This window comes from Mustelus asterias, chromosome 26, assembly GCF_964213995.1.
Source record: "Mustelus asterias chromosome 26, sMusAst1.hap1.1, whole genome shotgun sequence".
NCBI lineage: Eukaryota > Metazoa > Chordata > Chondrichthyes > Carcharhiniformes > Triakidae > Mustelus > Mustelus asterias.
In genome coordinates, this window is record NC_135826.1 from 4,318,090 (window position 1) to 4,345,232 (window position 27,143).

The 27,143-nt window shown below is 43.7% G+C and overlaps 1 protein-coding gene across 1 annotated transcript in view; it reads left to right on the plus strand.

Moving 5' to 3' along the window:
* Positions 1 to 27,143, plus strand: part of LOC144479380 (cation channel sperm-associated auxiliary subunit delta-like) — a 145,306-nt gene that overhangs the window by 4,922 nt on the left and 113,241 nt on the right. The window contains exons 3-5 of the mRNA XM_078198000.1: positions 4,517 to 4,631; positions 11,213 to 11,280; positions 25,456 to 25,575. Of these exons, the coding sequence (XP_078054126.1) occupies positions 4,517 to 4,631; positions 11,213 to 11,280; positions 25,456 to 25,575 (303 nt within the window). The remainder of the gene's footprint in view (positions 1 to 4,516; positions 4,632 to 11,212; positions 11,281 to 25,455; positions 25,576 to 27,143) is intronic.

The window sequence follows — 27,143 nt, forward strand, 5'->3', positions numbered from 1 at the left end:
CAGAGGTCCAGAGAGAGCGGGCAATGCTGTGGGCCTCGAGAGCATGGCCCACTCACAGTGAGACATGTCTGAGGAGCTGCAGAGCTTGGCCCAGTCTCAAATGGCACTTGCTGTGTCTATTGAGATGTTGGGCCCAGACTCAGGGTCATCGCCGAGGGCTCACACACCATGGAGCCTCCAGGAATGGCAGGGCCAGGTGACGTTGGAGCTTTTGGAGCTTAATCTAGCTGCTCCACTGTTCCATGGAGTGACCTAGGAGTCCATTGGTGCCTGAAGGGCAGAGGAAGGGCTGGAGATCATGCCAGGGCCTTCCAGTTCGGATACACTGAATGTCCCCAGATCTTTTGACTCCCCCCTTCCTGACACTGATGATATAGCTGGATCACAGGCGGGAATGATGCCTACTGTAGTTTAAAAGCCAGTGGAAAATCAAACCACTGAGGTGTTAAAAGATTGCGTGGGAGCAAGGTCACAAAGCCACAGGTTAAGACGAGGAGAAATCAAAGAGTAAGGATAAAGAAGTTAAATTATCAGAAACAGTTTTTGAGCAGATGATTGAGAAAGTGCAAGAACAGGTGGAGGGCGAAGTGGATATTTTTAGTTTAGTTTAGGAAAGTTAGCAGAAGTACAACAGAAAGAGATAGAGATAAAACAGTTGTGTCTGAAAGCATATATGAAAGAAGAATCTGATGTATATCAGAATGTTACTACCTTAAAATGATCTCTTAATGACAAAATGGAGACCGTTACATATTCAGGCAGATGAAAAATGGACAGAAGTTCATCAAGTTGTATTATTGGTGGGTTGTAGAAAGGAGGTGTTGCAGGTAGCACATGAGGTAGCAGTAGGAGGTCAATTAGGAATAAGGAAAACACAAACTAAAATACAAAAGCATTTTTATTGGCCTGGACTGCATAAAGATGTGGTTGAATACATACATGTCAGATTATAGGAAAACCGCAAGTGATAAAATCAGCACCCTTAATACCCATTCCAACATTTGAAGAACCGTTTACAAAGGCCTGAATTGATTGCGTAGGATCCCTCCCTAAAACAAAAAGTGTGAATCAATATTGATTGACCGTAATGGATGTGTCTACTAGATTTCCAGAGGTTATTCCATTATGAAATATTACAGCTAAAAGGGCTGCAGAGGGGTTACTTAAAGTTTTTACTAGGTATGGACTGCCCACAGAAGTACAATCAGATCAAGGATCAAATTTTACACCAAAGTTATTCAAGGAGGTTATGGAGAGCTTAGGAGCAAAACAATTTAAATCTACTGCACACTAACCAGAATCAGAGGGGGTGTTAGAACAGTGGCATAAAACTTTAAAGAGCATGTTGAGGGCTTATTGCCAAGAATATCTGGAGGATTGGGATAAAAGAATTCCATTTGTACTTTTTTCAATCAGGGATGCACCTAATGAATCAATAAAATTCAGTCCATTTGAATTTATTGGTGGTCATGAGGTAAGAGGACCACTTAAATTGATCAAAGAGAAATTGGAGAGTCAGCATTCTGAGACTACATTATTGTACTGTGTGTCAAATTTAAGAAGAGATTAAATAGAGTTGGTGAGTTGGCTAGACAACGTTTAAAAGTGGCACAGCATGTGATGAAACAGCAAGTGGATAAGAAATCAAAAAAATCATAGTTTTGCTCGTGGGGATAAAGTATTAGTATTACTACCAGTGGTAGGTGAACCTTTAAAAGCAAGGTTTAGTAGGCCTTTTCAAATTGAAAGGAAATTGAGTGTGTGAATCATTTGATAACACCAGATAGAAGGAAAACTCAGAGGGTGTCATGTGAATATGCTTAAATGGTATTTTGATAGGGAAGAAAAGCAGAAGAAGAATGTGTTAGTGGTGACAACTCATAATGAAGTACCAAATTCAGAATTTCTGAATTTGACATTCCTCAGATTAAATTGGATAATGAGGGAGTTGTCAAAAATTAGTTACTTTCCAGAGGAAAATCAAAATGACCTGAAAAGAGTTATTAAATTCACATGGAAAGTCTTGTGGGAATAAGCTAGGAAGTACTAAAATATTTGTGTGTGAGATAGTTGCAGAAAATGCTGTTCCAGTTCAGCAATATCCATATAGACTTAATCCTCTCAAGTTGGCACAGATTCAGAAGGAGAAGCTGATGTTTACTCAGATGCAGGAACCAAACATCTTGAGCAAACATTTAAAACTGGTGAAGGAGGAAAAGATGACCAGTTACTGGACAATAATGTGAATGAGGAAAGTAAGGAGGTGCGGAGACAGATACAAGACAAGTTGATTGTTTTGGAACCTGTTCCTGAGTTGTTGAAATTGCCTGAACATAAATTGCAGGATTGTCAAAAATAGCTCCTCCTCTATGTGAAGAAAAATGTAGATGACTCAACAATCATATGTGGTCTGAAAAAGGAGATTGAAGAGCAGACAAAAGAAAAGGGCAATGATGTGAAATGAGACTGTTTGCTGAAACTGTACCATTATTCGACATGAACTGCTGGAATAAGGAATCTGTACAGTTTGCACGGATGTGGATACCCAATGAAATAGTATTGTTCACAGCTGATATTCGAATAACTTACGGTGGTTATCGCAGCAGTGTAACTACCATGGTGATCTCTGGAACCATGGTTGCAATGGGTTCTGACACCAAGGAAGACAATCTGCTGTGTGTCTCTACCAAACAGTGTGTAGAAAGTGATGTGAAGATCCGGAACGACTGCCTGACAGAGGAACTAAGGCCAGTTAATAAGAAAGGGGACAGAGATAAAGTGACCTTTCTGAATGGCTCTGACCACCCACATGTGAAGTTGAGTCAAAGCACAAAGGTTCTCTTTGTCAAAGTGTGAGCAGTTCAATCTTCTGGAAGCAGATTATTTAATTTGACATTTTGGGACTCCGAAGATCAAAAGATCTGGTTTGACTCAGCAAAAGAAATTGGAAATCACATTCAAATTGGTTTGTGCCAGTTTGCATTCAATGTACCGTTTTATCCTCTTGATCCTGCCTAGCTCTCTGAGGACATTACTGGAACTGCTCTATTATCATATTGATGAAATTGAACTCGGAGTCATAGCAGGATTAAGGACTGAAGGAGGTTTTGAAAAATGCAAGGAGGAAGCAGCTGAACAACAGCAGCATGTCAAAAGAAGAAAGAGTATTCAAAGATGGAAAAGAAAGACTGAAATAGACTATACTACTGTTATGTTTGCATGTTTTGATTTTATAAAGTGTGTGTGTATATAGAATACTAATAGTGTGAAGCTGGAGGTTTTGAAAAATGAAGCTGTTGTGGATCCTGTCTATGGTTTGCTTTGTTTATGCAAATACTTCATTTTAAGATATTCCTGCCTATACAATTACATTTAAATGCTAAGCTTTTAAAGTTAACTTGAGCATATTTTAAACTCAGCAGGCATGCTGGGATTAGCTTGAAAAATTGGCTGCATTTTTTGAAATGACAATGCTAGCAGAAACAGGCTTTCTCATAAGCTAAAACAAAGCTTTTCATGGCCACAGCTGCAAATTGTTTATGAAAGTTAGAGACAGTTTGCACCAAACAAGTTCAATACGTGATAATGGAAAACTTATAATTCTGTATTCAGCCATATGTTTTTCTGTTTGGATCAAATCTGTTTTCAAGACACGTACAATACTGGCTTTTGCAAGTCTCTCTCTCTCTCTGTAATGTGCTAATTTTAAATTCTGCTCAATAAAAGAAATGCAATCTATCATTGCTGTCTCATAGAATCATGTCTTCGTCTATTCTGAGGAACAAATGGACCCTATTTTAGCCATCTTTACATTTTGGTGATTCGTTTTATCTTAAGGGGGAGATGTGACGATATTGTGCCTTTAGGAAATGTATTTTAGTCATGTTTCTTGTGCAAGATCTGTTTTATGAACTCTGAGCAGTTTTGTCTGGATCCAGCAGCACTGTATCATTACTGCAGCAACATAATTGACTTTAATTGCAACCCTGTTTGTTTTATTGTGAACTAATGCAAGGTTCTGTTATTTTGTGTTTTCTCCTGGGATATTGCAGAATAGTGCTTGATAGGTTGATTGACAGGTAAGGTCATATGACTGGGGGAGGCTAGGCTTTCACAGAGGATTCAAGGCAGTCTGCTTTTTGGGACCTTGAGAAAGAGGTCGCTTTCTCTGTATCTCTTGCTCTCCGGAGACTGGAATGTGCCAGGAAATAAATCCCTTTCTCTGAGATTCTACTGTCTGGGAGTGGAGCTCCCAATAGTCTAAAGGTTATCTTTTTTGTTAAAGGTGGGTAGTTAGCCATTGTCTATGAGGGAACTTAGGATCACTGTTTATTTGAGAGTGGATTTTTTTTAGTTTGCAGAGCACCACTCCACATCAAGCCTGGAGCAGCAAGGAGACAGGTCCCAACTCCACCTCAGTTGCAACAGAATTTTGAGTCTATGCTGTTGCCGTTATTTTGAACAATACCTTATTTGCTAATTGAGTTAACTGGCTTTCATCTTTCTTGTTATGCAGCAAAACAACAATCAATTAAAGTCTGCAATATTTGTGCAGCAGCATATCGTGATGTTAATTGGTGTCCATGTTTACATCTATTATCCAAACCAAAAATCATGGACTCCTGCAGAAGGTGCGTGGCATTTACTATATAATGCTTTACTATACCAGACCATTGGTGAATTTGCATATTGAGGGTGAAATTTGACATGGGGCTGATATGCAAAGCTTTTGCTGCCTGTTAAAGGACGTGCTCTGGTAGTCAATATGAACACACAGGTATAGACCATTCAGCTCCTCAAGCCTGCTCCACCATTTAATAAGGTCATGGCTGATTTGATAGTAATCTCAAATCAGCATCCCGCCTAACCTGAATAACTTATCATCCTATTGCTTACAAGAATCTATCTATCTTTGCGTTAAAAATATTCAATGACTCTGCTTCCACCACGTTTTCAGGAAGAGAGTTCCCAGACACTTGCGACCCTGAGTGAAAATGTTTTGCCTCATCTCCATTTTAAATGGGCGAATCCTTATTTTTAAATAGTGACCCTAGTTCTAGAGTCTCTCGCACGAAGAAGCATCCTCTCCATATCTACCCTGTCAACACCCTTCAGAATCTTATGTGTTTCAATCAAGTCATCACTTACTCTTCTAAACTTCAGTGGATGCAAGCCGAGCTTGTCCAACCTTTCCTCATAAGACAACCCACTCATTCCAGTTATTAGTCTGGTAAGCCTTCCATGAACTGCTTCCAATGCATTTACATCCTTTCTTAAATAAGATGACCAATACTGTACACAGTACTCCAAATGTGGTCTTACCAGTGCCCTGTGCAACTGAAGTATAACCTCCCTACTTCTGTATTCAATTTCTGTCATAATACATTGTGACATTCTATTAGCTTTCCTAATTACTTGCTGTTCCTTTACACGAGTCTTTTGTGATTCATGCACTCGGACACCCAGATCCCTATGCATCTCAGAGCTCTGCAATATCTCACCATTTAGATATATGCTTTTTTATTCTTCTTGCCAAAATGGACAGAAAAGTCCCATTTATGCCTACTTTCTGCTTCCTGTTAGCCAAGCAGTCTTCTCTCCATGCAAGTAGGTTACTCCCTGTCCATGAGCTTTTATTTCTGCACTAATCTTTGATGCACTATTTAGAGTCATAGAATCATACAGTGCAGAAGAGGCCCTTTGGCCCATTGAGCCTGCACCGACACAAAAGAAACACTTGACCTCCCACCTAATCCCATTTACCGGCACTTGGCCCATAGCCCTGAAAGTTACGATGTGCCAAGTGCTCATCCAGGTACTTTTTAAAGGTTGCGAGACAACTCACCTCTACTATCCTCCCAAGCAGCGCATTCCACACCGTCACTATCCTCTAGGTAAAAAAGATTTTCCTCACCTCCTCGCTAAACCTCCTGCTCCCTCACTTTGAACTTGTGTCACCTCATGACCGACCCTTCAACTAATTATAAAAAAAAGAATGTACCAATTTGAACTAAAATGTAAGATTCAAAGATTTGGGGGGCGATTCTGCCAAAATAATTCCAAGTGTCGAACTTACATGAAATTTGGAATAAATCATGCTGTTTTTTTCAGTGGGAGTTTAGAGAAGAATCTCCCACACTCTGTGCAGTGCTGAGTGTAAATCTGAGCGGCCCACTGCGCATGCACTGATCTGTCAGCGCCGAGACAGATCTGTCTGCCAGCCTCCCGATTGGCCAGCCCTGCGATCCCCACAATGTCAGCCTTCTCACACAGCCCCTCCCCCCCCCACCACCACGGCCAAACATGCCCGGGCCCATCCTCGACCCCCCCCCCACCGATCTTTCGTGCCTCCCCCACCCTGATGGTCAGCCCCGACCGCTGGCCTCCCTCTCCCACCAATCCCGACTGCAGAGTGCCCCGTGCCCAGTGGACAGCGCCAAGGTGCCCCCTGAGCATTGGGTAGGCAGTGCCAGGGGCCCAGGTTGGCACTGCCAAGGTGCCAAAGCTCGGGGGCACCTGTCGGCCAACCCTCTGGGCGGCCTCACTTGCCCCTCCCTTCACTCCAGCAGGTTCGGGATGCCAACTCCCCGCAAATGGAAAGCTATAGTAAACCCCACTGGAGTGAAACACTCCTGGCGGGGGGAAGAGGCTAGCGGGCCCAGAGACTTCAGTCCCGGGCCCACTAATGGCATTCAAATTGTATTGAAATGAGAAGCTGCAATCATTAGGCAGCTTCGCGCCTATTTCTGGCACGGCGCTGACAGCGCTGGGAGACGCACTCGGGGCCAGACGCCCAGCACGGATCGCGCTAATCTGGCGCTGCTTAAATCTCCTGGCCCGCTGCGCTAAAGAATCAGTGCAACGGGATGGGAGAATCGCTCTCTTGACATTCTCAGAATAACTGAAATACAAGGAATGTTGGTCAATTCCGAGACTTCCTTCTATCCAAACATAACTTTCGATATGTACTGTATTGTTCTCCATTATATTCATAATGTGAATATAATGTGGGTTGTTTACTTGACATGTGCATTTTTTATTTAGGACACAGCTAAGCAGTAAAACAAATTGAAGTTCATTGCTCTTTTCTAAAGACATGGTACAGTTACATCTGTTTTTGTTGGCCAACTCCAGTTTCCATTTCAAAAGTTCCAAAATAAAATCCATTTCATTCCTGAGATTTTGCTTTCTCCTTGATATTTGGTACTAAACGTGGACAGATAGAAAAACTTACATATTTTATTAAATTCTTCAAATCTATAAAACCTACATAGACTTTTAAATGGAGAAATAAAAAATACTTTCTGTAATAGTAATTTTTCACCATTTAAAAAATGATCCTTAATGCTTGTGCCCTAATAGGACGATTGAAAAATAACCTCACCATTGATGCCACAACACCCAGCCAAGCCAAATTGAATCAAGTTATATATTTCCACAATTTAGTTAGTCCCCTAAGAATTAAATGTCTGGTGCACCTTGAATGCAGTTTTCTGAAGAAGAGTTTTTTGCCCGTGAGGTTTTACTGAAAAAAACCCCACAAAAAATACCTATAACTTGATTAAAATTACTCAGTACAATTATTTAAACTGGTTTCATAGGAATATAGGAACAGAAGTAGGCCATTCAGCCCATCAAATCCATTCCACCATTCAATTAGATCACAACTGATCTGTACCTCAACCCCATTTATCCCTCTTTATCAAATTCCTTCTGGAAATCTAAGGTTTTTTGCGTACTTTCATATTTACACTGTTTTACCTTTTGGAGAATAGTGGGGAGGAAGTAATGGAAGCGTTCTTGAGGTGATTATCAGCCTGTTGAACTGCGTGGCCAGTAATCCCTGCTATTGGAATTGAACTTGGAGTGTCTGGTCAAGAGATAGGGGTGCGACCACTGTGCCACAAGATGTGCTTTTTCAAATTTTTGTACTATGGTGAGATGATGTCATAGCAGTAATGTTACAGGACGAGTAATCCACAGGCTCAGGCTCATGCACTGGGGACATGGGTTCAAGTCTCACCATAGCAGCTGGTAGAATTTGCATTCACTTATTAAATTTGGAAGCTAGCCTCAGTGATGATAACCATGAAACTATCGTTGATTATTTTGGAAACCCATCTGGGTCACTTATAGAAACATATGAATCATAGAATCCGTACATTGCAGAAGGAGGCCATTCGGTCAATTGAGCCTGCATTGACAACAATCCCAGCCAAGTCCTATCTCTGTAACCCCATGTATTTAACCTGCTATTCCCCCTGACACTAAGGAACAATTTTGCATGGCCAATCAACCTAACCCACACACCCTTGGAGTATGAGAGGAAATGGAGCACCTGGAGGAAACCCACGCAGACATGGGGAGAACGTGTAAATGTCACATTGACTGAGGTTGGAATTGAACCCGGGTCCCTGGCACTGGTCTGCTGTCCTTACCCGCTCTGGACTACATGTGACTCCAGATCCATAACAATGTGGGGTGTGATTCACCTGAATCGGCTCCAAGTGCTCACGCCAGTGGGAAAACCAGAACCTTTCTCGCTGGCATTAGCAGCGGATGTCAGGTGGGATTCTCCCACTTTAACCATTCATTTTTATGCAGAGCATGAAACAACCTCGCCAGCCTAGCTGTTCAAGGATCGAGGCACCCATTTTACCACGTTCATAGAGAGGTCTGTCTCGCCCCCAAAATGGAAATGATGACTCTCTCACTGACCATGGGAGCACCTCTAATTTCTCAACAAAGAGGAATATCCTCCACTCACCACTAAAATAACGGGTCACCCTCCAGATCACACAGGCGTGACCTGACCCCCCCTCAGCCCCAGCCTCTGCATAGCCCCCATCCCAAGCACCCGCCTCAGAAGTGCCAACCTTGTACTGCCCCTGGCAGCCTGGCAGTGACGCCCTGGCTTGAGCTGGGGGCAAGTGGTTGACCTCGGCACTTACCCCTCATAGCTGCAGGCAACATGAAAAGCAGCTAAGTGCATTCATTTGTGGTTTTGTATAAATTGGCTGAGGGAAATCAAGGAAGTAAAACCAATGTCCTTGTGCTCCTCTGCCGTTGCCAGGAAGGGAGGGTCCTCAAGGGTCCAGGTGGTTGGGTGGGCCAGGGCTGGGGGCAAGGGATTGATCTTAGTGCTCTTCCTGGAATGGGAGTCTTGTGGCTAGAGTGCCTCTTCTAGCCCTGGGAAACCAGAAGATCACTCATTGCACAGTGATTTCATGCGTCTCTTTGATCAAAGTCTTTATTCTTGTTTGTTGACTGTGAAAACTTTGAAGTGGGCTGGTCACTTTAATCTCCATGCCCTTGGATACATGACATGCTTCCAAATCTGAGTAGCACTCCATTCAGCAGAAAGGATTCCCTGTTCTCGCTTTCAGAAGCTGCAGTTATGAGAAGATCCCTTTCAAGTCCTCTGATTGACGGAAGACAATCACTTTCACTCGGGGGCTTTCCTTCTCCACAGCTGCTCACTCAGCCCCATTCATTAAACACAGTTTCTAAGCCTTCAGAGAAAGCTCAAAGCCCTTGAAGTACCTTCAAACCCTTTGAAAAATCTTGTTTCCATTCAATTTCAGTCTAGTCTTTTTAACTCCTTTGATTGGCAGCTTAATGGTTTTTAGACAGTGCGCAGTTACCTTTGTTGATGTTTTCCTTCACAGTACCCCCACCATTGTTCATAACCACAATGTTTACACAAAAGAGGAACTGAAGTGAAAGCACTTAGCTGTTTTTCATGTTGCCTGAAGCTGTGACTCGGGGAGAGTGCAGTGATCAACCACTTGCCCTCAGCCTGAGCTCACCCAAGACCCTTGGTGAACTCTCTGTCTGCACCCTGGTACCAGCAGAGGGGCACATAGGCACTGGACTTATCTCCTTGACCCCCTCAGGTCCAACATGGCAGGTCACACTGCTCATGACCAGCACCGAAGTCCGCCCGGTGCAGTTTCCCCTGGGGAGGTGAATGAATGGTGAGAGGACTTTGAATCGGGCTTCAAGTCCTCTAAACACATTTAAAATAGATGTTTTGAATAATTATCAGGTTCCTGCCCACTTTGGGCGAGAATTTGACCAGGGCCAGTAGGGCCTGTCAGATGCATCACGATGGGTTTGCCGTCCAGTGGGCAATCCCATTTCAGCCCCGCTGTCCTATTCAGCAGGCCATCGGGGTTCCCACCAGCGATGAACAGAATGGGTTAATCCCCCCCCCCCCCATGGTTGAATCTTAACTACCTTCAGTTTAACGGTAATTAGTGATGTCAATGAATGGCAATGCCCATATCCCATTAAAAAAAAGTACATCCATTGGTCCTTCTTAATCTACAGTACATGTTATTTCCTCCAAGAACTCCAATAACTTGGTTAAACATGATTTCCCTTTCACAAAGCGATGTTGACTCTGCCTTATTACCTTGAGTTTATCCAAGTGCCCTTAACTAATTTCTTTAATACTAGCTTCTAACATTTAACTTTTTCCTCTATGACATATGTTAAACTAACTCGCCTGTAGTTCCTGTTTTCTGTTTCCCTCCTTTTTTGAATAATTGAGTTACATTTGCTATCTTCTACTCTAAAGGGACCTTCTAATCTAGGAAGTTTTGGATAATTAAAATCAATGCATCAACTATCTTTTGAGACCCAGGATGAAGTCTATCAGAACCTGGGCTTTTGTGACCCCACAGCTCCAACAATTTACTTAGTACCACTTATCTGCTAATTTTCCAGTTCCCCCCTTTCATTTCTTGGTTTAATAGCGGCATCTGGAATGTTACTTGTAACCTGTATAGTGAAGACTGATGCAAAATAACAGTTCAATTCACCTGCCATTTCCTTGTTTTCCATTATTATTTCTCTAAATTCACTTTCTCTAGGACCAACAATCACATTTAACTCCATTATTTTCAAATATTTCTAAATGACATTTCAATGACATTGAAATTAATAAAACTGAATATTGGATGGGGGAGCATATGTGTGAATGATGTGAAATAAACCATTTGCATACTTGCCCATATCTAATTTTATCCCCACTCTATTTAATAATCTGTTCAAGTTTGTTGTTCCTAAATGCTATCATACTGGTACTTAGCAAATATCATTTATTTTCACAATATTTGTGCTGGAAACTGGTATGAGGTCGAGGAGGCAAGAAATAGCGTGTCTTCAATTGAGAAACTTTAAATATTTTCCTTTTGTTCTTTTAAAGGTATAAAGACAGAAGTAAATGGGATTTCAACCTATCAATGCTGTATCAATCAAGAGCCTTTTTGTGAGGTACATCCTAGATAAAGAGTAGCTTACTTTTTGCCACCATCTGACATTATTTTACTTGTATAATTAGAAGCAATCATATATTTTAACAACAGCCAATTGCATTTATATAACACCTTAAATGTAATTAAACATCCCGAGACACATCAAAGACTTGGTCAAAGGGGTATGTTTTAAGGAGCATCTTAAAAGAGAGGAGAGAGGTAAAGAGGCTTAATGAGGAAATGAGAGAGTCCAGGATGTCGACAATCAAAGATTGGTTGCCAATGGTGGAGCAAATAAAAATTGGGGATATGCAAATAGCCAAAATTGGAGAACTACATCTATCTCTGAGCTTGTAGAACTGGAACAATTATGGAGAGGGGGAGGGGAAAGGCTGTGAAAGTATTTGAAAATGAGAAGGCATTTGCAACCATCTTCAGTCAGAAATGCCGAGTGGATGATCCATTTTGGTCTCCTCGTGAGATTACTAGCATCACAGACGCCAGAATTCAGTCAATTTGATCCATTCCATGTGACATCAAGAAACAGCTGACGGCACTGCATCCTGCTATGTGTATCGATCCTGAAAATATTCCGGTAGTAGTACTGAAGACGGAAGACTGAGCTCAGGAGATGAGATGAGAGTGGCCTACTGTGACCTCATGGGTTCTGAGCAAAACTGAAGTCAATGAGAATCGGGAAAACACACCATTGATTGGAGTTATATCCAACATGAAAAAGATAGCTGGAAGTTGTTGGAAGCTGTTGGAAGTCAATCATCTCAGTCATTGGATATCATTGTAGGTATCACGCAGTGTCCTAGACCCAACCATCTACAGCTGCTTCACCAATGACCTTGCCCCATTATGAGGTCTGAAGTGGGGAAGTTTACTGATGATTGCACAATGTTTGACACTTCTCAGATACTGAAGCAGTTCGTGTTCATGTGCAGCAAGATCTGGACAACATTGAGGCTTGGGCTGATAAATGTCAATATTCATGCCACAGAAGTGCCAGGAAATAACCTTCTCCAATAATAGAGAACCTAACAACTCCCCATGACATTCAATAGCATTTCCATCGCTGAAACTCCACAATGGTAATCCTGGGGGGTTACCGTTGACCAGAAACTTAACTGGACCAGCTTTATAAATACTGTGACTACAAGTAACTCATCTCCTGACTCCTGAAAGCCTGTCCACCATCTACAAAGTATGAATTCAAAGTGTGATGGAATACTGTCCTGAATTAGCGCAGCTCCAATAAAATTCAGTAAGCTCAACATAGCAGCCGGCATGATTGACAACTCACCCAGCACCTTAAGTGTTCACTCCCTTCATCACCACAATGGTAGCAGTGTCTGCCATACACAAGATGCACTGTAAGAACTTGGGAAGCTGCCTTTGACAGCACTTCTCAAACCTACAACCTTTGCTACCTAGAAAGACAAGGGCAACAAATGCATGGGAACACAACCACCTTCAAGTTCCCCTCTAAGCCACACACCATCCTGACTTGGAACGATATTGCCATTCCTTCACTGTCTCTGGATTAAAATTCTGAACTCCCTTTTTAACATCACTGAGTGTACTAACATCACATAGGCTGTAGTGGTTCAATAAGGAGTTCTTGAATAGGCTAAAAACCATAGAACTCTCTCCCTCATAGCATTATGTGTGTGCAACTACATTACATGGACTTCAGCGGTTTAAGAAGGTGCTCAAGGACTGTTAGGAATGAGCAATAAATGTTCGTCTTGCCAATGACATCCCCCTCTCAACTACTTTCTGTGGGAGTGAATTCCACAGATTCACCACTGTCTGGGTGAAGAAACTTCCCCTCACCTCAGTTCTAAAAGGTTTATCCCATATCCTCAAACTATGGTGGCACAATGGTTAGCACTGCTGTCTCAAAGTGCCGGGGTTCTGGGTTCAATTCTGGCATTGGGTAACTGTCTGTGCAGAGTTTGCACATTCTTCCCGTGTGTGTGTGGATTTCCTCTGGTCGCTCTGGTTTCCTCCCACAGCCTGAAAGACATGCTGATTAGGTGCATTGGCCGTGCTAAATTCTCCCTCAGTGTACCTGAACAGGCACATTAGTGTGGCGGCTAGGGGATTTTCACATTAATGCCATTGCAGTGTAAGCCCAGTAAGCCTACTTGTGACTAATAAATAAATTTTAGTTTTGGACTCCTCCACCATCGGGAACATTTCTTCTGAATCCACCCTATCTAATCTTGTTAGAATTTTATAAGTTTCTATGAGATCCGCTCATGCTGTCTAAACTCCAATGAATATAATCCAACCGACTTAGCCTCTCCTCATATGACAGACCTGCCATCCCAGGAATCAGCCTGGTAAACCTTCGCTGTACTTCTAGAGCAAGGACATCTTTTCTCAGATAAGGACACCAAAATTGCACACAATACTCCAGATGTGGCCTCACCAATACCCTATACAATTGCAGTAAAACATCCCTGTCCTCTCACTATGAAGGCCAACATTGAACTTGCCTTCTTTACTGCCTGCTCGCTTACTTTCAGTGACTGATGCATGAGGACACTGAAGTCTCACTGAGTATCCACCTCTCAATTTATACCCATTCAAATAATAATCTGCCTTCCTATTATTGATACCGAAGTGGATAACCTCACATTTATCCACAACATACGACATCTGCCATGCATTTGCAGCCTGTCCAAATCAAGCTGAAACATCTCTGCATCCTCACAGCTCACCCTCCCACCCAACTCATCTGCAAATTTGGAGATAATACATTTAGTTCCCTCTTCCAAATCATTAATATGTAATGTGAACAGTTGGAGTCCTAGCACAGATCCCTGCAATATCACACTAATCACTGCCTGTCAATCAGAAAAAGACCTATTTATGCCAACTCTTTGCTTCCTGTCTGCTAACCAGCTTTCAATCCATCTCAAGACACTACCCTCAATCCCATGCGCTTTAAATTTACATAATAGTCTGCTATGTGAGACCTTGTCGGTAGCCTTCTGAACGTCTAAATAGTCCACATCCCAGTTCTCCTTGGTCAAATCTATTAGTTACATCCTCAAAGAATTCCAGTAAATTTGTAGATTTCCCCTTTGGAAATTCATGCTGATTTTGTCTGACTATACCACTGCTTTCCAAATGCTGAGCTATGAAATCCTTGATAATGGACTCCAGCAATTTTTCCAGCACTGACATTAGACTTACTAATCTATAGTTCCCTGTTTTCTCTCTACCTACCTTTTTGAATAGCGGGCTTACATTAGCTGCCCTCATATTCCTCTCAAACTCATATATATGGACTCATATTCCAAGAACGAATAAAATCTATGCCCAAAACGATGCCAAACATTTTACAGACGTATCTTTACTGTTTCTTGGCTCCAACTCCGCAGCAAACAACTTTTCACCTTCTTGATTTCAATCTCCATTTCAACTGATCATGTCTTTTCTCTTGAGTTCATTGTCCTCCTATTCTCCCTTAAGCTCTCTCTTTAGATAAACCCCATACCCATATTCACAGCTACCCCCTTGCAGTTTCATGTAGAATCTCTACTCCCATCACAGCAGAGGACAAGTCTCATCATGCTTCTGTATCCCTCTCCAATCACATCCCCTCTTCTGCGTCCCAACTCCACTTACTTCTATGTTCACCCCTGGAAAAACTCTCCAAATCACTTACAAATTTCCCCTTTAAAACTTTCAACTGCCTAGTCTTTCCACTTCCATTTATCATGGCATTTCCTTAGCTACCAATCAGCTTACTTACACCTTTAACTCTGCCTTTGGTGCCCTCTCTTCACTAAAGCCATTAGTCTCTCTCACCATAATCATTCCATCTGGTGATGTTGGGGAGGTGGTGGCGTAATAATGTCACTGGATTAGTAATCCAACGGGCCAAGCCTTTGCTCTGGGTCACAGGTTCAAATTCCATCTTGGCATCTGGTGGAATTTAAAGTTAATTAATAAATCTGGAATTCAGAGCTAGTCTAATGGCGATCACAAAACTATTGTCAATTGTTGTAAAAACATAATGCCCTTTAAGGAAGCAAATCTGCCATCCTTACCTGGTCTGGCCTACATGTGAGTCCAGCTCCACAGCAAAGTGTTTGATTCTTAAATGCGTTCTGAAATGACCACTCAGTTGAATCAAACCACAACAAAGTTTAAAAGTAATGAAACTGGATGGATTAACCAAGGCACTGGAAAAATGACAACAGCAGCCCTACAATGTTGGTCCTGCAAAGTTCTCCTTACCATTATTTGGGTCCTTTTCAGAGTGGCAGGCAGTGACTAGTGGGGTACCGCAGGGTTTAGTGCTGGGACCTCAGCTGTTCACAATATACATTAATGATTTGGACGAAGGAATTGAATGCATAATCTCCAAATTTGCAGATGACACTAAACTGGGTGGCAATGTGTGCTATGAGGAGGATGCTAAGAAGCTGCAGGGTGACTTGGACAGGTTGACTGAGTGGGCAGATACTTGACAAATGCAATATAATGTGGATAAATGTGAGGTTATCCATTTCAGTGGCAAAAACAGAAAGGAAGATTATTATCTGAATGGTGGCAGTTTAGGAAAAGGAGAAGTGCAACATGACCTGGGTGTCATGGTGGAACAGTTGCTGAAAGTTGGCATGTAGGTACAGCAGGTGGTGAGGAAAGCTAATGGCATGCTGGCCTTCATAGCAAGAGGAGTTGAGTATAGGAGTAAGATTGTCTTGCTGCAGTTATGCTGAGCCTTGGTGAGGCCATACCTTGAGTATTGTGTACAGTTTTCGTCTCCCAATCTGAGGAAGGACATTCTTGCTATTGAGGGAGTCTAGCGAAGGTTCACCAGACTGATTCCCGAAATGGCAAGACTGACATATGAAGACAGACTGGATCGATTGAGCTTGTACTCACTGGAATTTAGAAGAATGAGCGGGGATCTATAGAAACAACATAGGGCAGAATTCTCCCCAAAAAGTTCTAAGTGTCAAATTCGCGTGCAAACTCTTTTTTTCGATGGGAGTTTAAAGAATCTCCCACACTCTGTGCATTGCAGAGGCCACCAGCGTGAATGCCATTAAATTTCAAGGGATGGGGCCTATCCTCGCTGGAAAGGCTGAAATCAGCATGCTGAGCAAGCTACTGTACATGCGCTGATCTCTCAGTACTGAGTTTGGCACATGCGCAGTGGCCCCGCACTGATGGCCTCCCGATCGGTGGCCAACCCCGTGACGTCTGCAATGCCGGCTCTCAGCCCCTCCATCCCCCCATGGCGTGATCGCTGATCCACAACCAGCCTCAATTCCTGCCCCCTATGCCGACCCCCTACGATCTCCAGTCCCCACTCCCCAAGCACCCTCCCATCCGACAGTACCCCCCCCCCCCGCAGTCTTGACCACTCCCTCACAGTGCCGACTCCCCCCCCCCCCCCCAGCAGACTGACCGCATCCTCCCAGCCCACCCCGATTGCTGGCCTCCTTGTTTCCCCTACCGATCCCTATGCTGAGTGGCAGTGGGATCCCCCACCCGCACCGATCGTTCCTTAGGCCCTGTCCCATCAGGCCCTGCCCCCATATGCCCCACCCCTTGGCACTGCCCCATGTCCAATGAGGGGGCAGTGGCTGGCACTGCCAGGTGTCAATGCCCGGGGCATTCCCCACCGCATGACCCTCGAGAGTGGGGTCCTGATTGCCCCCCCCCCCCTTCACTGCAGTGGGGTTGGGCCACTTGTTCCCTGTTAGTGGGGAGCTACTGAAATCCCCTCTGGAGTGTACCACTCTGGCGGGGTGGGAAGTGCTTGCGGGCCAGGAAACCTCAGTCCTGGAAATCCGGCGCTGGGAGATGCAAGCGGGGCATGAACGCTCGCGGGAATCCTGCGAATCAGCCTACAAGAATCTCAAGAATGGGAAAATCGCAGCCATAAAATCTTGATGATATTTGACAGGCTAGTTGCGGGAAGAATGTTCCCGAAGTTGGGGAAGTGCAGAACTAGGGGTCACAGTCTAAGATTAAGGGGTAAACCATTCAGGACTGAGATGAGGAGGAACTTCTTCACTCAGAGAGTTATGAACCTGTGGAGTTCTCTGCTACAGAAAGCTGTTGGGGCCAGCTCGTTAAATATGTTCAAGAGGGAGCTGAACGTGGCCCCCTTGTGGCGAAAGGGATCAAAGGGTATGGAGAGAAAGCATGAGTGGGATACTGAAAGTGCATAATCAGCCATGATCATATTGAATGGTGGTGCAGGCTCGAAGGGCTGAATGGCCTATTCCTGCATCTATTTTTTTCTATTTGGCAGCTTGTGCCAAAATTGTGGTCAAATTCCATTCCACTTGATTTTCAAGTTTGCTGATGACACCACCATAGGTTGTATCTCAAGCAATGATTGGGCGAAGTACAGGAAAGTGATAGAGAATCCAGTGAAATGGTGCAATGACAATAATCTCTCCCCCACTGTCAATAAAATGAAAGAAATAATCATCAACTCCAGGTTTGGAGGACATGCCCTTGTCTTATCAATGGTGATGAAGCGGAAATGGTCGAGAGTTTCAAGTTTCTAGGTGTTCAGATCACCAACAACATGTCCTGGTCCCTCCATGCTAATAGTTAAGAAAGCCCACCAATGCCTCTACATTCTGAGGAGGCTAAGGAAATTCGGCAAGTCCACTACGACATTCACCAATTTTTACAGATGCGCCATAGAAAGCATCCTTTCCGGATGTATTACAGCTTGGTATGGCTCCTGCTCTGACCAAGATCACTAGCAAGTACAAAGGGTTGTGAATGTAGCCCAGTCCATCACGCAAACCAACCTCCCATCCATTGACTCCGTCTACACTTCCTGCTGCACCGGAAAAGCAGCCAGCATAATCAAGGACCCTACCACTCTGGACATACTCTCTTCCACCTTCTTCTATCAGGAAAAAGATACAAAAGGCTGAGATCACATACCAACCAACTCAAGAACAGCTTCTTCCCTGCTGCCATCAGACTTTTGAATGGACTTACCTTATACTAAGTTGATCTTTCTCGACACCCTAGCCATGACTGTAGCACTACATTATGCAGTGTCTCCTTTCCTTCTCTCCTATGTAATCTATGAACAGTATGCTTTGTCTGTATAGCACACAAGAAACAATACTTTTCGCTGTATACCAATACATGTGCCAATGATAAATCAAATCAAAGTTGGAAGATCTGTCCCAAAGTCTAGTCAAGCCACAGCCTGACATAGTCATTCATGGGCTCATACCTTATAGACAATGTCTTGGACACCCCAATCACTAATCCTCTGTATGTCCTGTCCCATTGACAGGACAGACCCAACAAAGGTGGTGACACAGTAGGATACAATCAGGATGGAATACTCAATATCGACTCTGGACTTCATGAAGTCTTATGACATTAGGTCAAACATGGGCAAGGAAATCTCCTGTTGATTAACATCTACTGTCTCCCCTCAGCTGATGAATCAGTATTCCTCCATGTTGAACAGCACCATTTTGAGAAGCACTAAGGATGGCAAGGGCACAGAATATATGCTGGGGGTGGGGGGGCCGGGGGGGCTGCGCATTGACTTCAGTGTCTATCACCTAGAGTGAAAGAGTCCCTCAGTAGCATCACTACTGAGCTGGCCAAGTCCTGAATACAGTAAGAAGTCTCACAACACCAGTTTAAAGTCCAACAGGTTTATCTGGTAGCAAATACCATAAGCTTTCGGAGCGCTGCTCCTTCGTCAGATGGAGTGGAAATGTGGTCTCAAACAGTGCAAACAGACACAAAATCAAGTTGTAGAATACTGATTAGAATGCGAATCCCTACAGCCAGCCAGGTCTTAAAGGTACAGACAATGTGGGTGGAGGGAACATTAAACACAGGTTAAAGAGATGTGTACTGTCTCCAGACAGAACAGCTAGTGAGATTCTGCAAGCCCAGGAGGCAAGCTGTGGGGGTTACTGATAATGTGACATAAATCCAACATCCCGGTTTAGGCCGTCCTCATGTGTGCGGAACTTGGCTATCAGTTTCTGCTCAGCGACTCTGCGCTGTCGTGTGTCGTGAAGGCCGCCTTGGAGAACGCTTACCTGAAGATCCAAGGCTGAATGCCCATGACTGCTGAAGTGCTCCCCCACAGGAAGAGAACAGTCTTGCCTGGTGATTGTCGAGCGGTGTTCATTCATCCGTTGTCGTAGCGTCTGCATGGTTTCCCCAATGTACCATGCCTCGGGACATCCTTTCCTGCAGCGTATCAGGTAGACAATGTTGGTCGAGTTGCAAGAGTAGGTACCGTGTACCTGGTAGATGGTGTTCTCACGTGAGATGATGGCATCCGTGTCGATGATCCAGCACGTCTTGCAGAGGTTGCTGTGGCAGGGTTGTGTGGTGTCGTGGTCACTGTTCTCCTGAAGGCTGGGTAGTTTGCTGCGGACAATGGTCTGTTTGAGGTTGCGCGGTTGTTTGAAGGCAAGAAGTGAGGGTGTGGGGATGGCCTTGGCGAGATGTTCGTCTTCATCAATGACATGTTGAAGGCTCCGGAGGAGATGCCGTAGTTTCTCCGCTCCAGGGAAGTACTGGACGACGAAGGGTACTCTGTCCACCGTGTCCTGTGTTTGTCTTCTGAGGAGGTCGGTGCAGTTTTTCGCTGTGACGCGTCGGAACTGTTGATCGATGAGTCGAGCGCCATATCCTGTTCTTATGAGGGCATCTTTCAGCGTCTGGAGGTGTCTGTTGCGATCCTCCTCATCCGAGCAGATCCCGTGTATTCGGAGGGCTTGTCCGTAGGGAATGGCTTCTTTAACGTGTTTAGGGTGGAAGCTGGAGAAGTGGAGCATCATGAGGTTATCCGTGGGCTTGCGGTAGTGAGGTGCTGAGGTGACCGTCCTTAATGGAGATGCGTGTGTCCAAGAATGCAACCGATTCCGGAGAGTAGTCCATGGTGAGTCTGATGGTGGGATGGAACTTGTTGATGTCATCATAGAGTTGTTTCAGTGATTGCTCACCATGACTCCAAAGGAAGAAAATATCATCGATGTATCTAGTGTATAGCATCGGTTGAAGGTCCTGTGCGGTGAAGAAGTCTTGTTCGAACCTGTGCATGAAGATGTTGGCATATTGAGGTGCGAATTTGGTCCCCATGGCTGTTCCGTGTGTCTGGATGAAGAACTGGTTGTTGAAGGTGAAGACATTGTGGTTCAAGTCCTGAATGACATAACTACTTGACTGGTTCTTTGGCATGTGATGAGGGAATCAACTAGAGAGAAAAGCCTACTTGACCTTGTCCCCACCGATCTGCTTTTCACAGATCACTTTTCCAGGTGACAGTATTACTTGCAGTGACCACCGCATAGCCCATATAGAGACGAAGCCCCGTCTTCACATTGAAGATATGTTCCATTCTGTTGTGTGCCACAACCACCTTGCTATATGGAATAGATTTTGAAAAGATCTAACAACTCAAAACTGGACATTAATGAGACCCTGTGGGTCATCAGTAGCAGCAGAATTTATGCAACCACGATTCCTAACCTCATGGCTTGGCACACCCCCACTCTACCATCAAACGGGTGATCAACCCTGGTTTAACGAAAAGTACAAGAGGACATGTCAGGTGCAGATCCAGGCATATTTGAAAACAAGTTGTCAATCTGGTACACCACATGACTATTTGCATGCCAAACAGCAGAGGTAGCATGAGATAGACAGATGCTAATCGATCGCATTTGAAATCATACCCAGCACAAATGATGATGGTTGTGGTTGTTGCAAGTCAGTCATGTTAATACCAGGACATTGCTGCAGGAGTTCTTCAGGGTGGTGTCCTAGGCGCAACCATCTTTAGCTGTTTTATCAATGACCTTTCCTCCATCATATGGTGTGAAATAGGGATGTTCATGGAGGATTGCTTAATGTTCAGCACCATTCATAACTTGTCAGATACTGAAGCAATAACTGGACAATGTTCATGCGAGGGCTGATAAGCAGCAAGTAACATTTGTGCCATACAAGTGCTAAGCAATAACTATCTCCAATAAGAGAGGATCTGACCCTCTCCCTTTGGCATTTAGTAGTATTGCCATTGCTAAATCCCCCACTATCAATATCCTGGGGGTCACCATTAGTGTTAGTGATATTATTAAAGCTGTTAGGAGGGCACTTGGAAAAGTTCAGGGCAATCAGGCAGTGTCAACATGGTTTTGTGAAATGGAAATCATGTTTAACCAACTTATTCAAGTTTTTTGAGGAAGTAACATGTGCTGTTGATAAAGGGGAACTGGTAGATGCTTAGATTTTCAGAACACATTTGATAAAGTGGCCCATCACTTACCTGATGAAGGAGCAGCGTTCCGAAAGCTAGTGGCTTGTGCTACCAAATAAACCTGTTGGACTTTAACCTGGTGTTGTGAGACTTCTTACTGTATCCACAAGAGAGGCATACAAGATCCATGCTGACAAGACAAAGGCATTGCACCTGACCTTGAATTTGATCTGATGCTTGATATTAGCCAAAAGGTTGAGAAGTGAGATCAGTCTTCCTGATCATTGATTCTCCCCTGCCAGGTATGCCTTCTTCTGGTTAATTGTTTAATTGTTGACCAACATTCATGACTGGATGTTACAGGACTGCAGAGCTTTGATCTAATATGGTTTTTGGATCACTTAGCTCTGTCTGTATTGTGCTACTTCTGATGTTTAACATGCATGTAGCTTCACCTGGTTGGTATTTCATTTTTAGGTACAACTGATGCTACTCTGGACATGCTTTCCTACACTCGTTATTGAACCAAGGCCGTTTCCTCGATTTGATGTAATGGTAGATTGAGGCATATGCCAGTCCATGAAATTACAGTTTGCGGTTGAATATAATTCTGCTGCTGCTGATGGCCCTTAATGTGTATCATAGATACTGGTTTTGAACTGTAGATATTGTTTGGGTCTATTCCATTTAACTTGGCTGGTGGTGGGAAGGGTGCTCTCTATCTAATCCTTTGTGCACACCCAAAATCTCAGCACCACTGCATGCTGCCCTCAAGGTGTCTGCAGTGGAGAAAAGTCAGTTGCCAATCTCTTTCTGGAATGTATCTTTGTGTGATGGTAATGTGCCTTTAAGAAATGTATGTTTCTCTGCAGGATATTTTGTCAGCACCATGTTTTCTGTAGCCAGTGCCCTTTATTATTACTGAGGCAATATAATTGGTATCATGTTGATTTTAATCTGAACTAATGCAATGTTCTGTGGTTTTAATGGTTCATTGGGATTGCTGAGTATAGCTTAATTTGGGTGTGATCGACAAGTCAGGTCATGGGCCTGGGGACAACTATTTTTCACAGAGAATTCCAATTTTAGTTTCGTTTTCAGAAGCAGCTTGAAGCTGAGAGAAGCAACATTGTTTTTTTTTCTCTCTCTGGAGTCGGAGCTTTTGTTATTTAAATGTTGCTGTGTTGGAAGCTGCCAGAGACTGGGTTTACCTCTCTGATGTTTGGCTGTTTTGAGGATATACCCTTTTCTGAAAACAGCTGGCATGGATTTCTGTCCATAGGTGTCACAAAGCTGAAAATCCAGCATCATGTTACCAGATTTTTTCCATAACAAATACCAAATGGGGGGATATGCTATGCAAATGAAGGATTAGCAGAAGTCAATTTTTCATTGAATGAGAAAGGGCGAAAAGCCAGGATTTAATTGGCAAATATGTATGTCAGTAAAGGATGTGAACAAAATGCTTGTTCCTGATTTGCTGTAATTGACTATAACTGCTAAGTTTTTCTGCAACGTCAGAACCACTCCAGCCATTTAGATGGAGGAGGTGAGTTCTCCTAGTGCACAAGTAATTAAAGACCTTGCATTGGATGCATGGTGTCTAGTACTGTTTGTATTAAAAGTCGACTAAGTGTGCCTAAGGTTGCTGGTACCCAGGATCTCTGACAGGTTCACCTATTTTACATGTTGTCCCCATTGTTTGGCAACTTCTTTAACATTACCACCATTGATCTCAGGCTTTGGAATAAGGCATAGTTGAATGTTTGAAAAGAGGACATTGCATTGGAGGTTCCTTGTGTCATCTCATAGAATCCTACAGTGCAAAAGGAGGCCATTCAGCCTATTGAGTCTTCACTGACCACAATCTTACCCAGGCCTTATCCTCGTAACCTCATGCATTTACCCTAGCTAGTCCCCCTGACACGAAGGGGCAATTTACCATGGCCAATCCACCTAACCTGCACACCTTGGGAGGAAACCGGAGCACCTGGAGGAAAACCACGCAGACACGGGGAGAATATATAAACTCCACAGAGCCAGTGACCCAAGTCAGGAATTGAACCTGGGTCCCTGGCGCTGTGAGGCAGCAGTACTAACCACTGTGCCACCGTGCCGTCCCAGTGTGTCGTGTCACGTCAATCTCCAATTTATGCTGTGGTCATGATAGGGAATCAGGTTTCTAGTATTTGAGGATCTATATGGTTACTCTTGATTTCACTCACATTGACCAAGTATAATAGGATCATTAAAATTAGGGCTGCCAACTATGAGGTATTCCCCGAACTACCTTCCTCCATAACTACCTACATTCTGTTTGTGGGCTCCAATTTCTTCTTGCTCACATCCTTGTCAAAGGAATTGTTCACGAATCTTGGGCTTGATTTTCCCAAAAAAACCCATAAGTTTTTCCTACCCGTTTTTTGGGCGAGCTCAGTTAAATGAATTACTGGCCCTCTGTGCACCACAGAGGCCGTCAGGGGATTTACACCAGTTTGGAGGGGGTGGGGGAGCAGAGCCTACTCGCACCCTGGCTGAGGGGGCCACACTGAGCATGCACTGACCTCCCAGTATACTGGAAGATCGATTGACAAGCTCCCCTCCCTCCATCGCCAACAGCCCAACTGCCGGCCCTGACATGCACCCTCCCCCTCCCCTCCCCTCCAAATGACGGCTTCCTGATTGCTGGCCTCCCAATCGCATGTCTTGACACCCCCTGACATCACCAGCCCCACCCCTCCTCCCCCCATCGCGGGCCTCCTGATGGCCGGACCCGGCCTTCCATCCCTGATCTCATCCCCCGCACCCATGCAGAGTTTCCCCCATTCCCTCCCCACCTACCTCCCCCCACCCCCTGGTCTGGCTTGACCCCTGTCTGGCCCTGTCCCCTTGGCACTGCCACAGTGCCAGGCTGCCCAGTGGGCAGTGCCAGGGCGCCAGGCTGGCACTGCCCAAGGCACACACAACCCGGCCCCCAACCATTCGGGGGGCCTTGATGGCCTCTGGTCCCACGCTGGTGTGGACCTCCATCAGCGTGTTCAGAAATTTTAACGAGCCTGGACAATTGCATCCTGGGTTTGCAAAATAGATGCTAATCCATATTAGCATATAGTATTTAGCCTCATGCTGTTCCGTAGTGCGAAGCTAATTTTGTCCAAAAAATTGGACCAGGAAGATCCATCTGGCCGGTCGCGATTCCTGTTTTTTCCCTCCCGTCGACATGTCCTGGTCCACTGTGCTGCTTGAGTACTGCAGTGAGTCGGGAAAATTGTGCCCCTGGTGTCAGCTGTGGCTTAATTGGTAGCACTCTGAGTCAGAAGGTTGCAGGCTTAATCCCAATCTACGACTTGAGTATAATAAATCAAGGCTGACACTCCAGTTGCGTGCTGTACTGTTGGAGATTTTTTTGATGAGAAGGAAACTGATGGCCCTCTTGGATGGCATAAAAGATTCCATGGCACTATTTCGAAGAAGAGCAGTGAAGTTATCCTGGTGTTCTTGGTTATGTTTATCCTTTAGTTGGCATCACCAGAACATCTAGTCATTGTCATATTGTTATTTATGGGAGTTTGTTGTGGGCAAATTGGCTGTCATGTTCTCTACATTACACTAATGACTACATGTCAAAAGTACCTCATGAAAGACACCATAAAATGTCTTCCTTTGCTCATGAAACTGCTTCCTGCTGTTGCTCCTTGGCAATGAAGACTGATATAAAAGACATTCTGGCCAATCCAGCCTGTCTCACGAGGCATTACAATATATACACTTTCTACCCCACCACAAACCAATACCTTATACAAAAAGTAAATATCAGAAAAGATTCAATTAATGTTTTGTGTATCGATAAGGGGACATTGTTTCCTATGAATGTTGTGACTTATATTTGAATCTCAGATATTTTAAGGCTATTGTTATTTCTCAACTTTTCTTCCTTTGCAGACTACGAGCTCCTTAGTTGTTGCATATCAGAAGGGTGTTGTGAAGTCTGAAATTATAATTTTCTTGTCTAAAGATGGTGGTCTACATTTTCAACAAATGAGGCCAATAATGCTATCTAAGGTATGTTACTTCTTAATGCAAGTCAACCCTAGTTTTATTTTCAATGAGTAGCCAAAAATATTAGGAATATGTCAATCAAAATGTAAAATCATTCATAAGACTAGTTTATTGATTCATCAGTCTGTCATCTTCAATACATAATTGTAGTGGCTCGGTACTAGCAGAATCCAGCTGAAGGTCCTGTATGGGACAATTCTTTGATATCATGTAATATAAAATGTTTTGGCACATCCAAAGAGGATCATTTTAACTTTGTCAGTGATTTAAAGCAGGGGAAGGACTGTTATACCAGGAGGTCCTACTGTCCTATCGATTAAGCCCGTGAAATAACTCCTCAGAGGCCGGTGTCCCTTCACCAGATTTCCTTTATTTACAAATTTAACTTCATCCTAAAGGAGTGTTTCAAGTATAGAGTGTGAATCTGGAAGGCTATAGACCTGACACTCCCATTTTTATACACAGGTGAGGCTCCCTGATTGGGCAGGCAATTATGACCTCAATCAGGGAGCTCATATTCCAAGAGCCGGACGTCATGGGCCTCATTGAAGTCATTACAACCCTTACTCCAGGTGGTGACAGAGGTGACGTGACAATGAAATGTCCTTTTTTCTGCTAGAAGCAGTAACCTTACTGAGAGTTCAGCAAGGCAAAAAGAAATACTCAGAGTGCCAATATCCAGCTTGTCTGTGTGGGAGAGGTCACCTCAGGTTGTCAGTCTGCCAAAAATAATTCTCTCCACTCTTTAATGACAGACCAGGCCACTCATTCCCTGACTGCAGTGTCTGTTATCTTCAGGCACACTCTTATACATTTTGTCTGTAGATGTAGTGAAGAAATTCATTATCTACCACATCAGCTTGCATATGCCTTCAAGATGTCATTATTTTAGCTGACATAACTTAATGCCATCCTGCTTCATTGTTGTGGTTCCTTAGCACATTTCTCATCTTCACCCACTGGTAAATAAACACATATTTTCGGGCTTCATCAATCAGAGATCATACTTCTGGCGAAACTGCTCTGTCCCAAATTGCTTGATTCAGTCAAGTAAGATTAATCAGCTTCTCTGTCTCCAGTCACAGGCCCTGTTTGTCCGACTTTTCTTATCACATGCTACTGAACTCTTCAGTGATCAGTTTACCAGTGCTACAATTCTTGCACCACAAGTTCTTGTGTAGTTGCTGTTTGTCAAATACACATCATCCTTAAAGGCCATCCATTAACCTTTTTCAGAACCAAATTACTCTGTGCATTTATAATATTGTCCATTTTCCCATCATGTTTAATGTCTCTTTGGTCTGTCATCTTCAACTACCTTTGCAAACTCTTATTTAGACAATCTGTCTGTTGAGGCTACATGCTATTGTAAAAATGTATATAAAATAAGAAAATTATTTAAACTGTCGGTCACAACCTAAATTAGAATATATTTGTTGAATACTCATCCATTGAAACAACGTGAAAATCCATTGTGATTATGTTCTCTTATGTATATCACATTTATTGAAATAGAACCTGATATGTTCTTCTCCTCAAAGTCGATACAATGCAGAAGCTGTTTTTTCTAC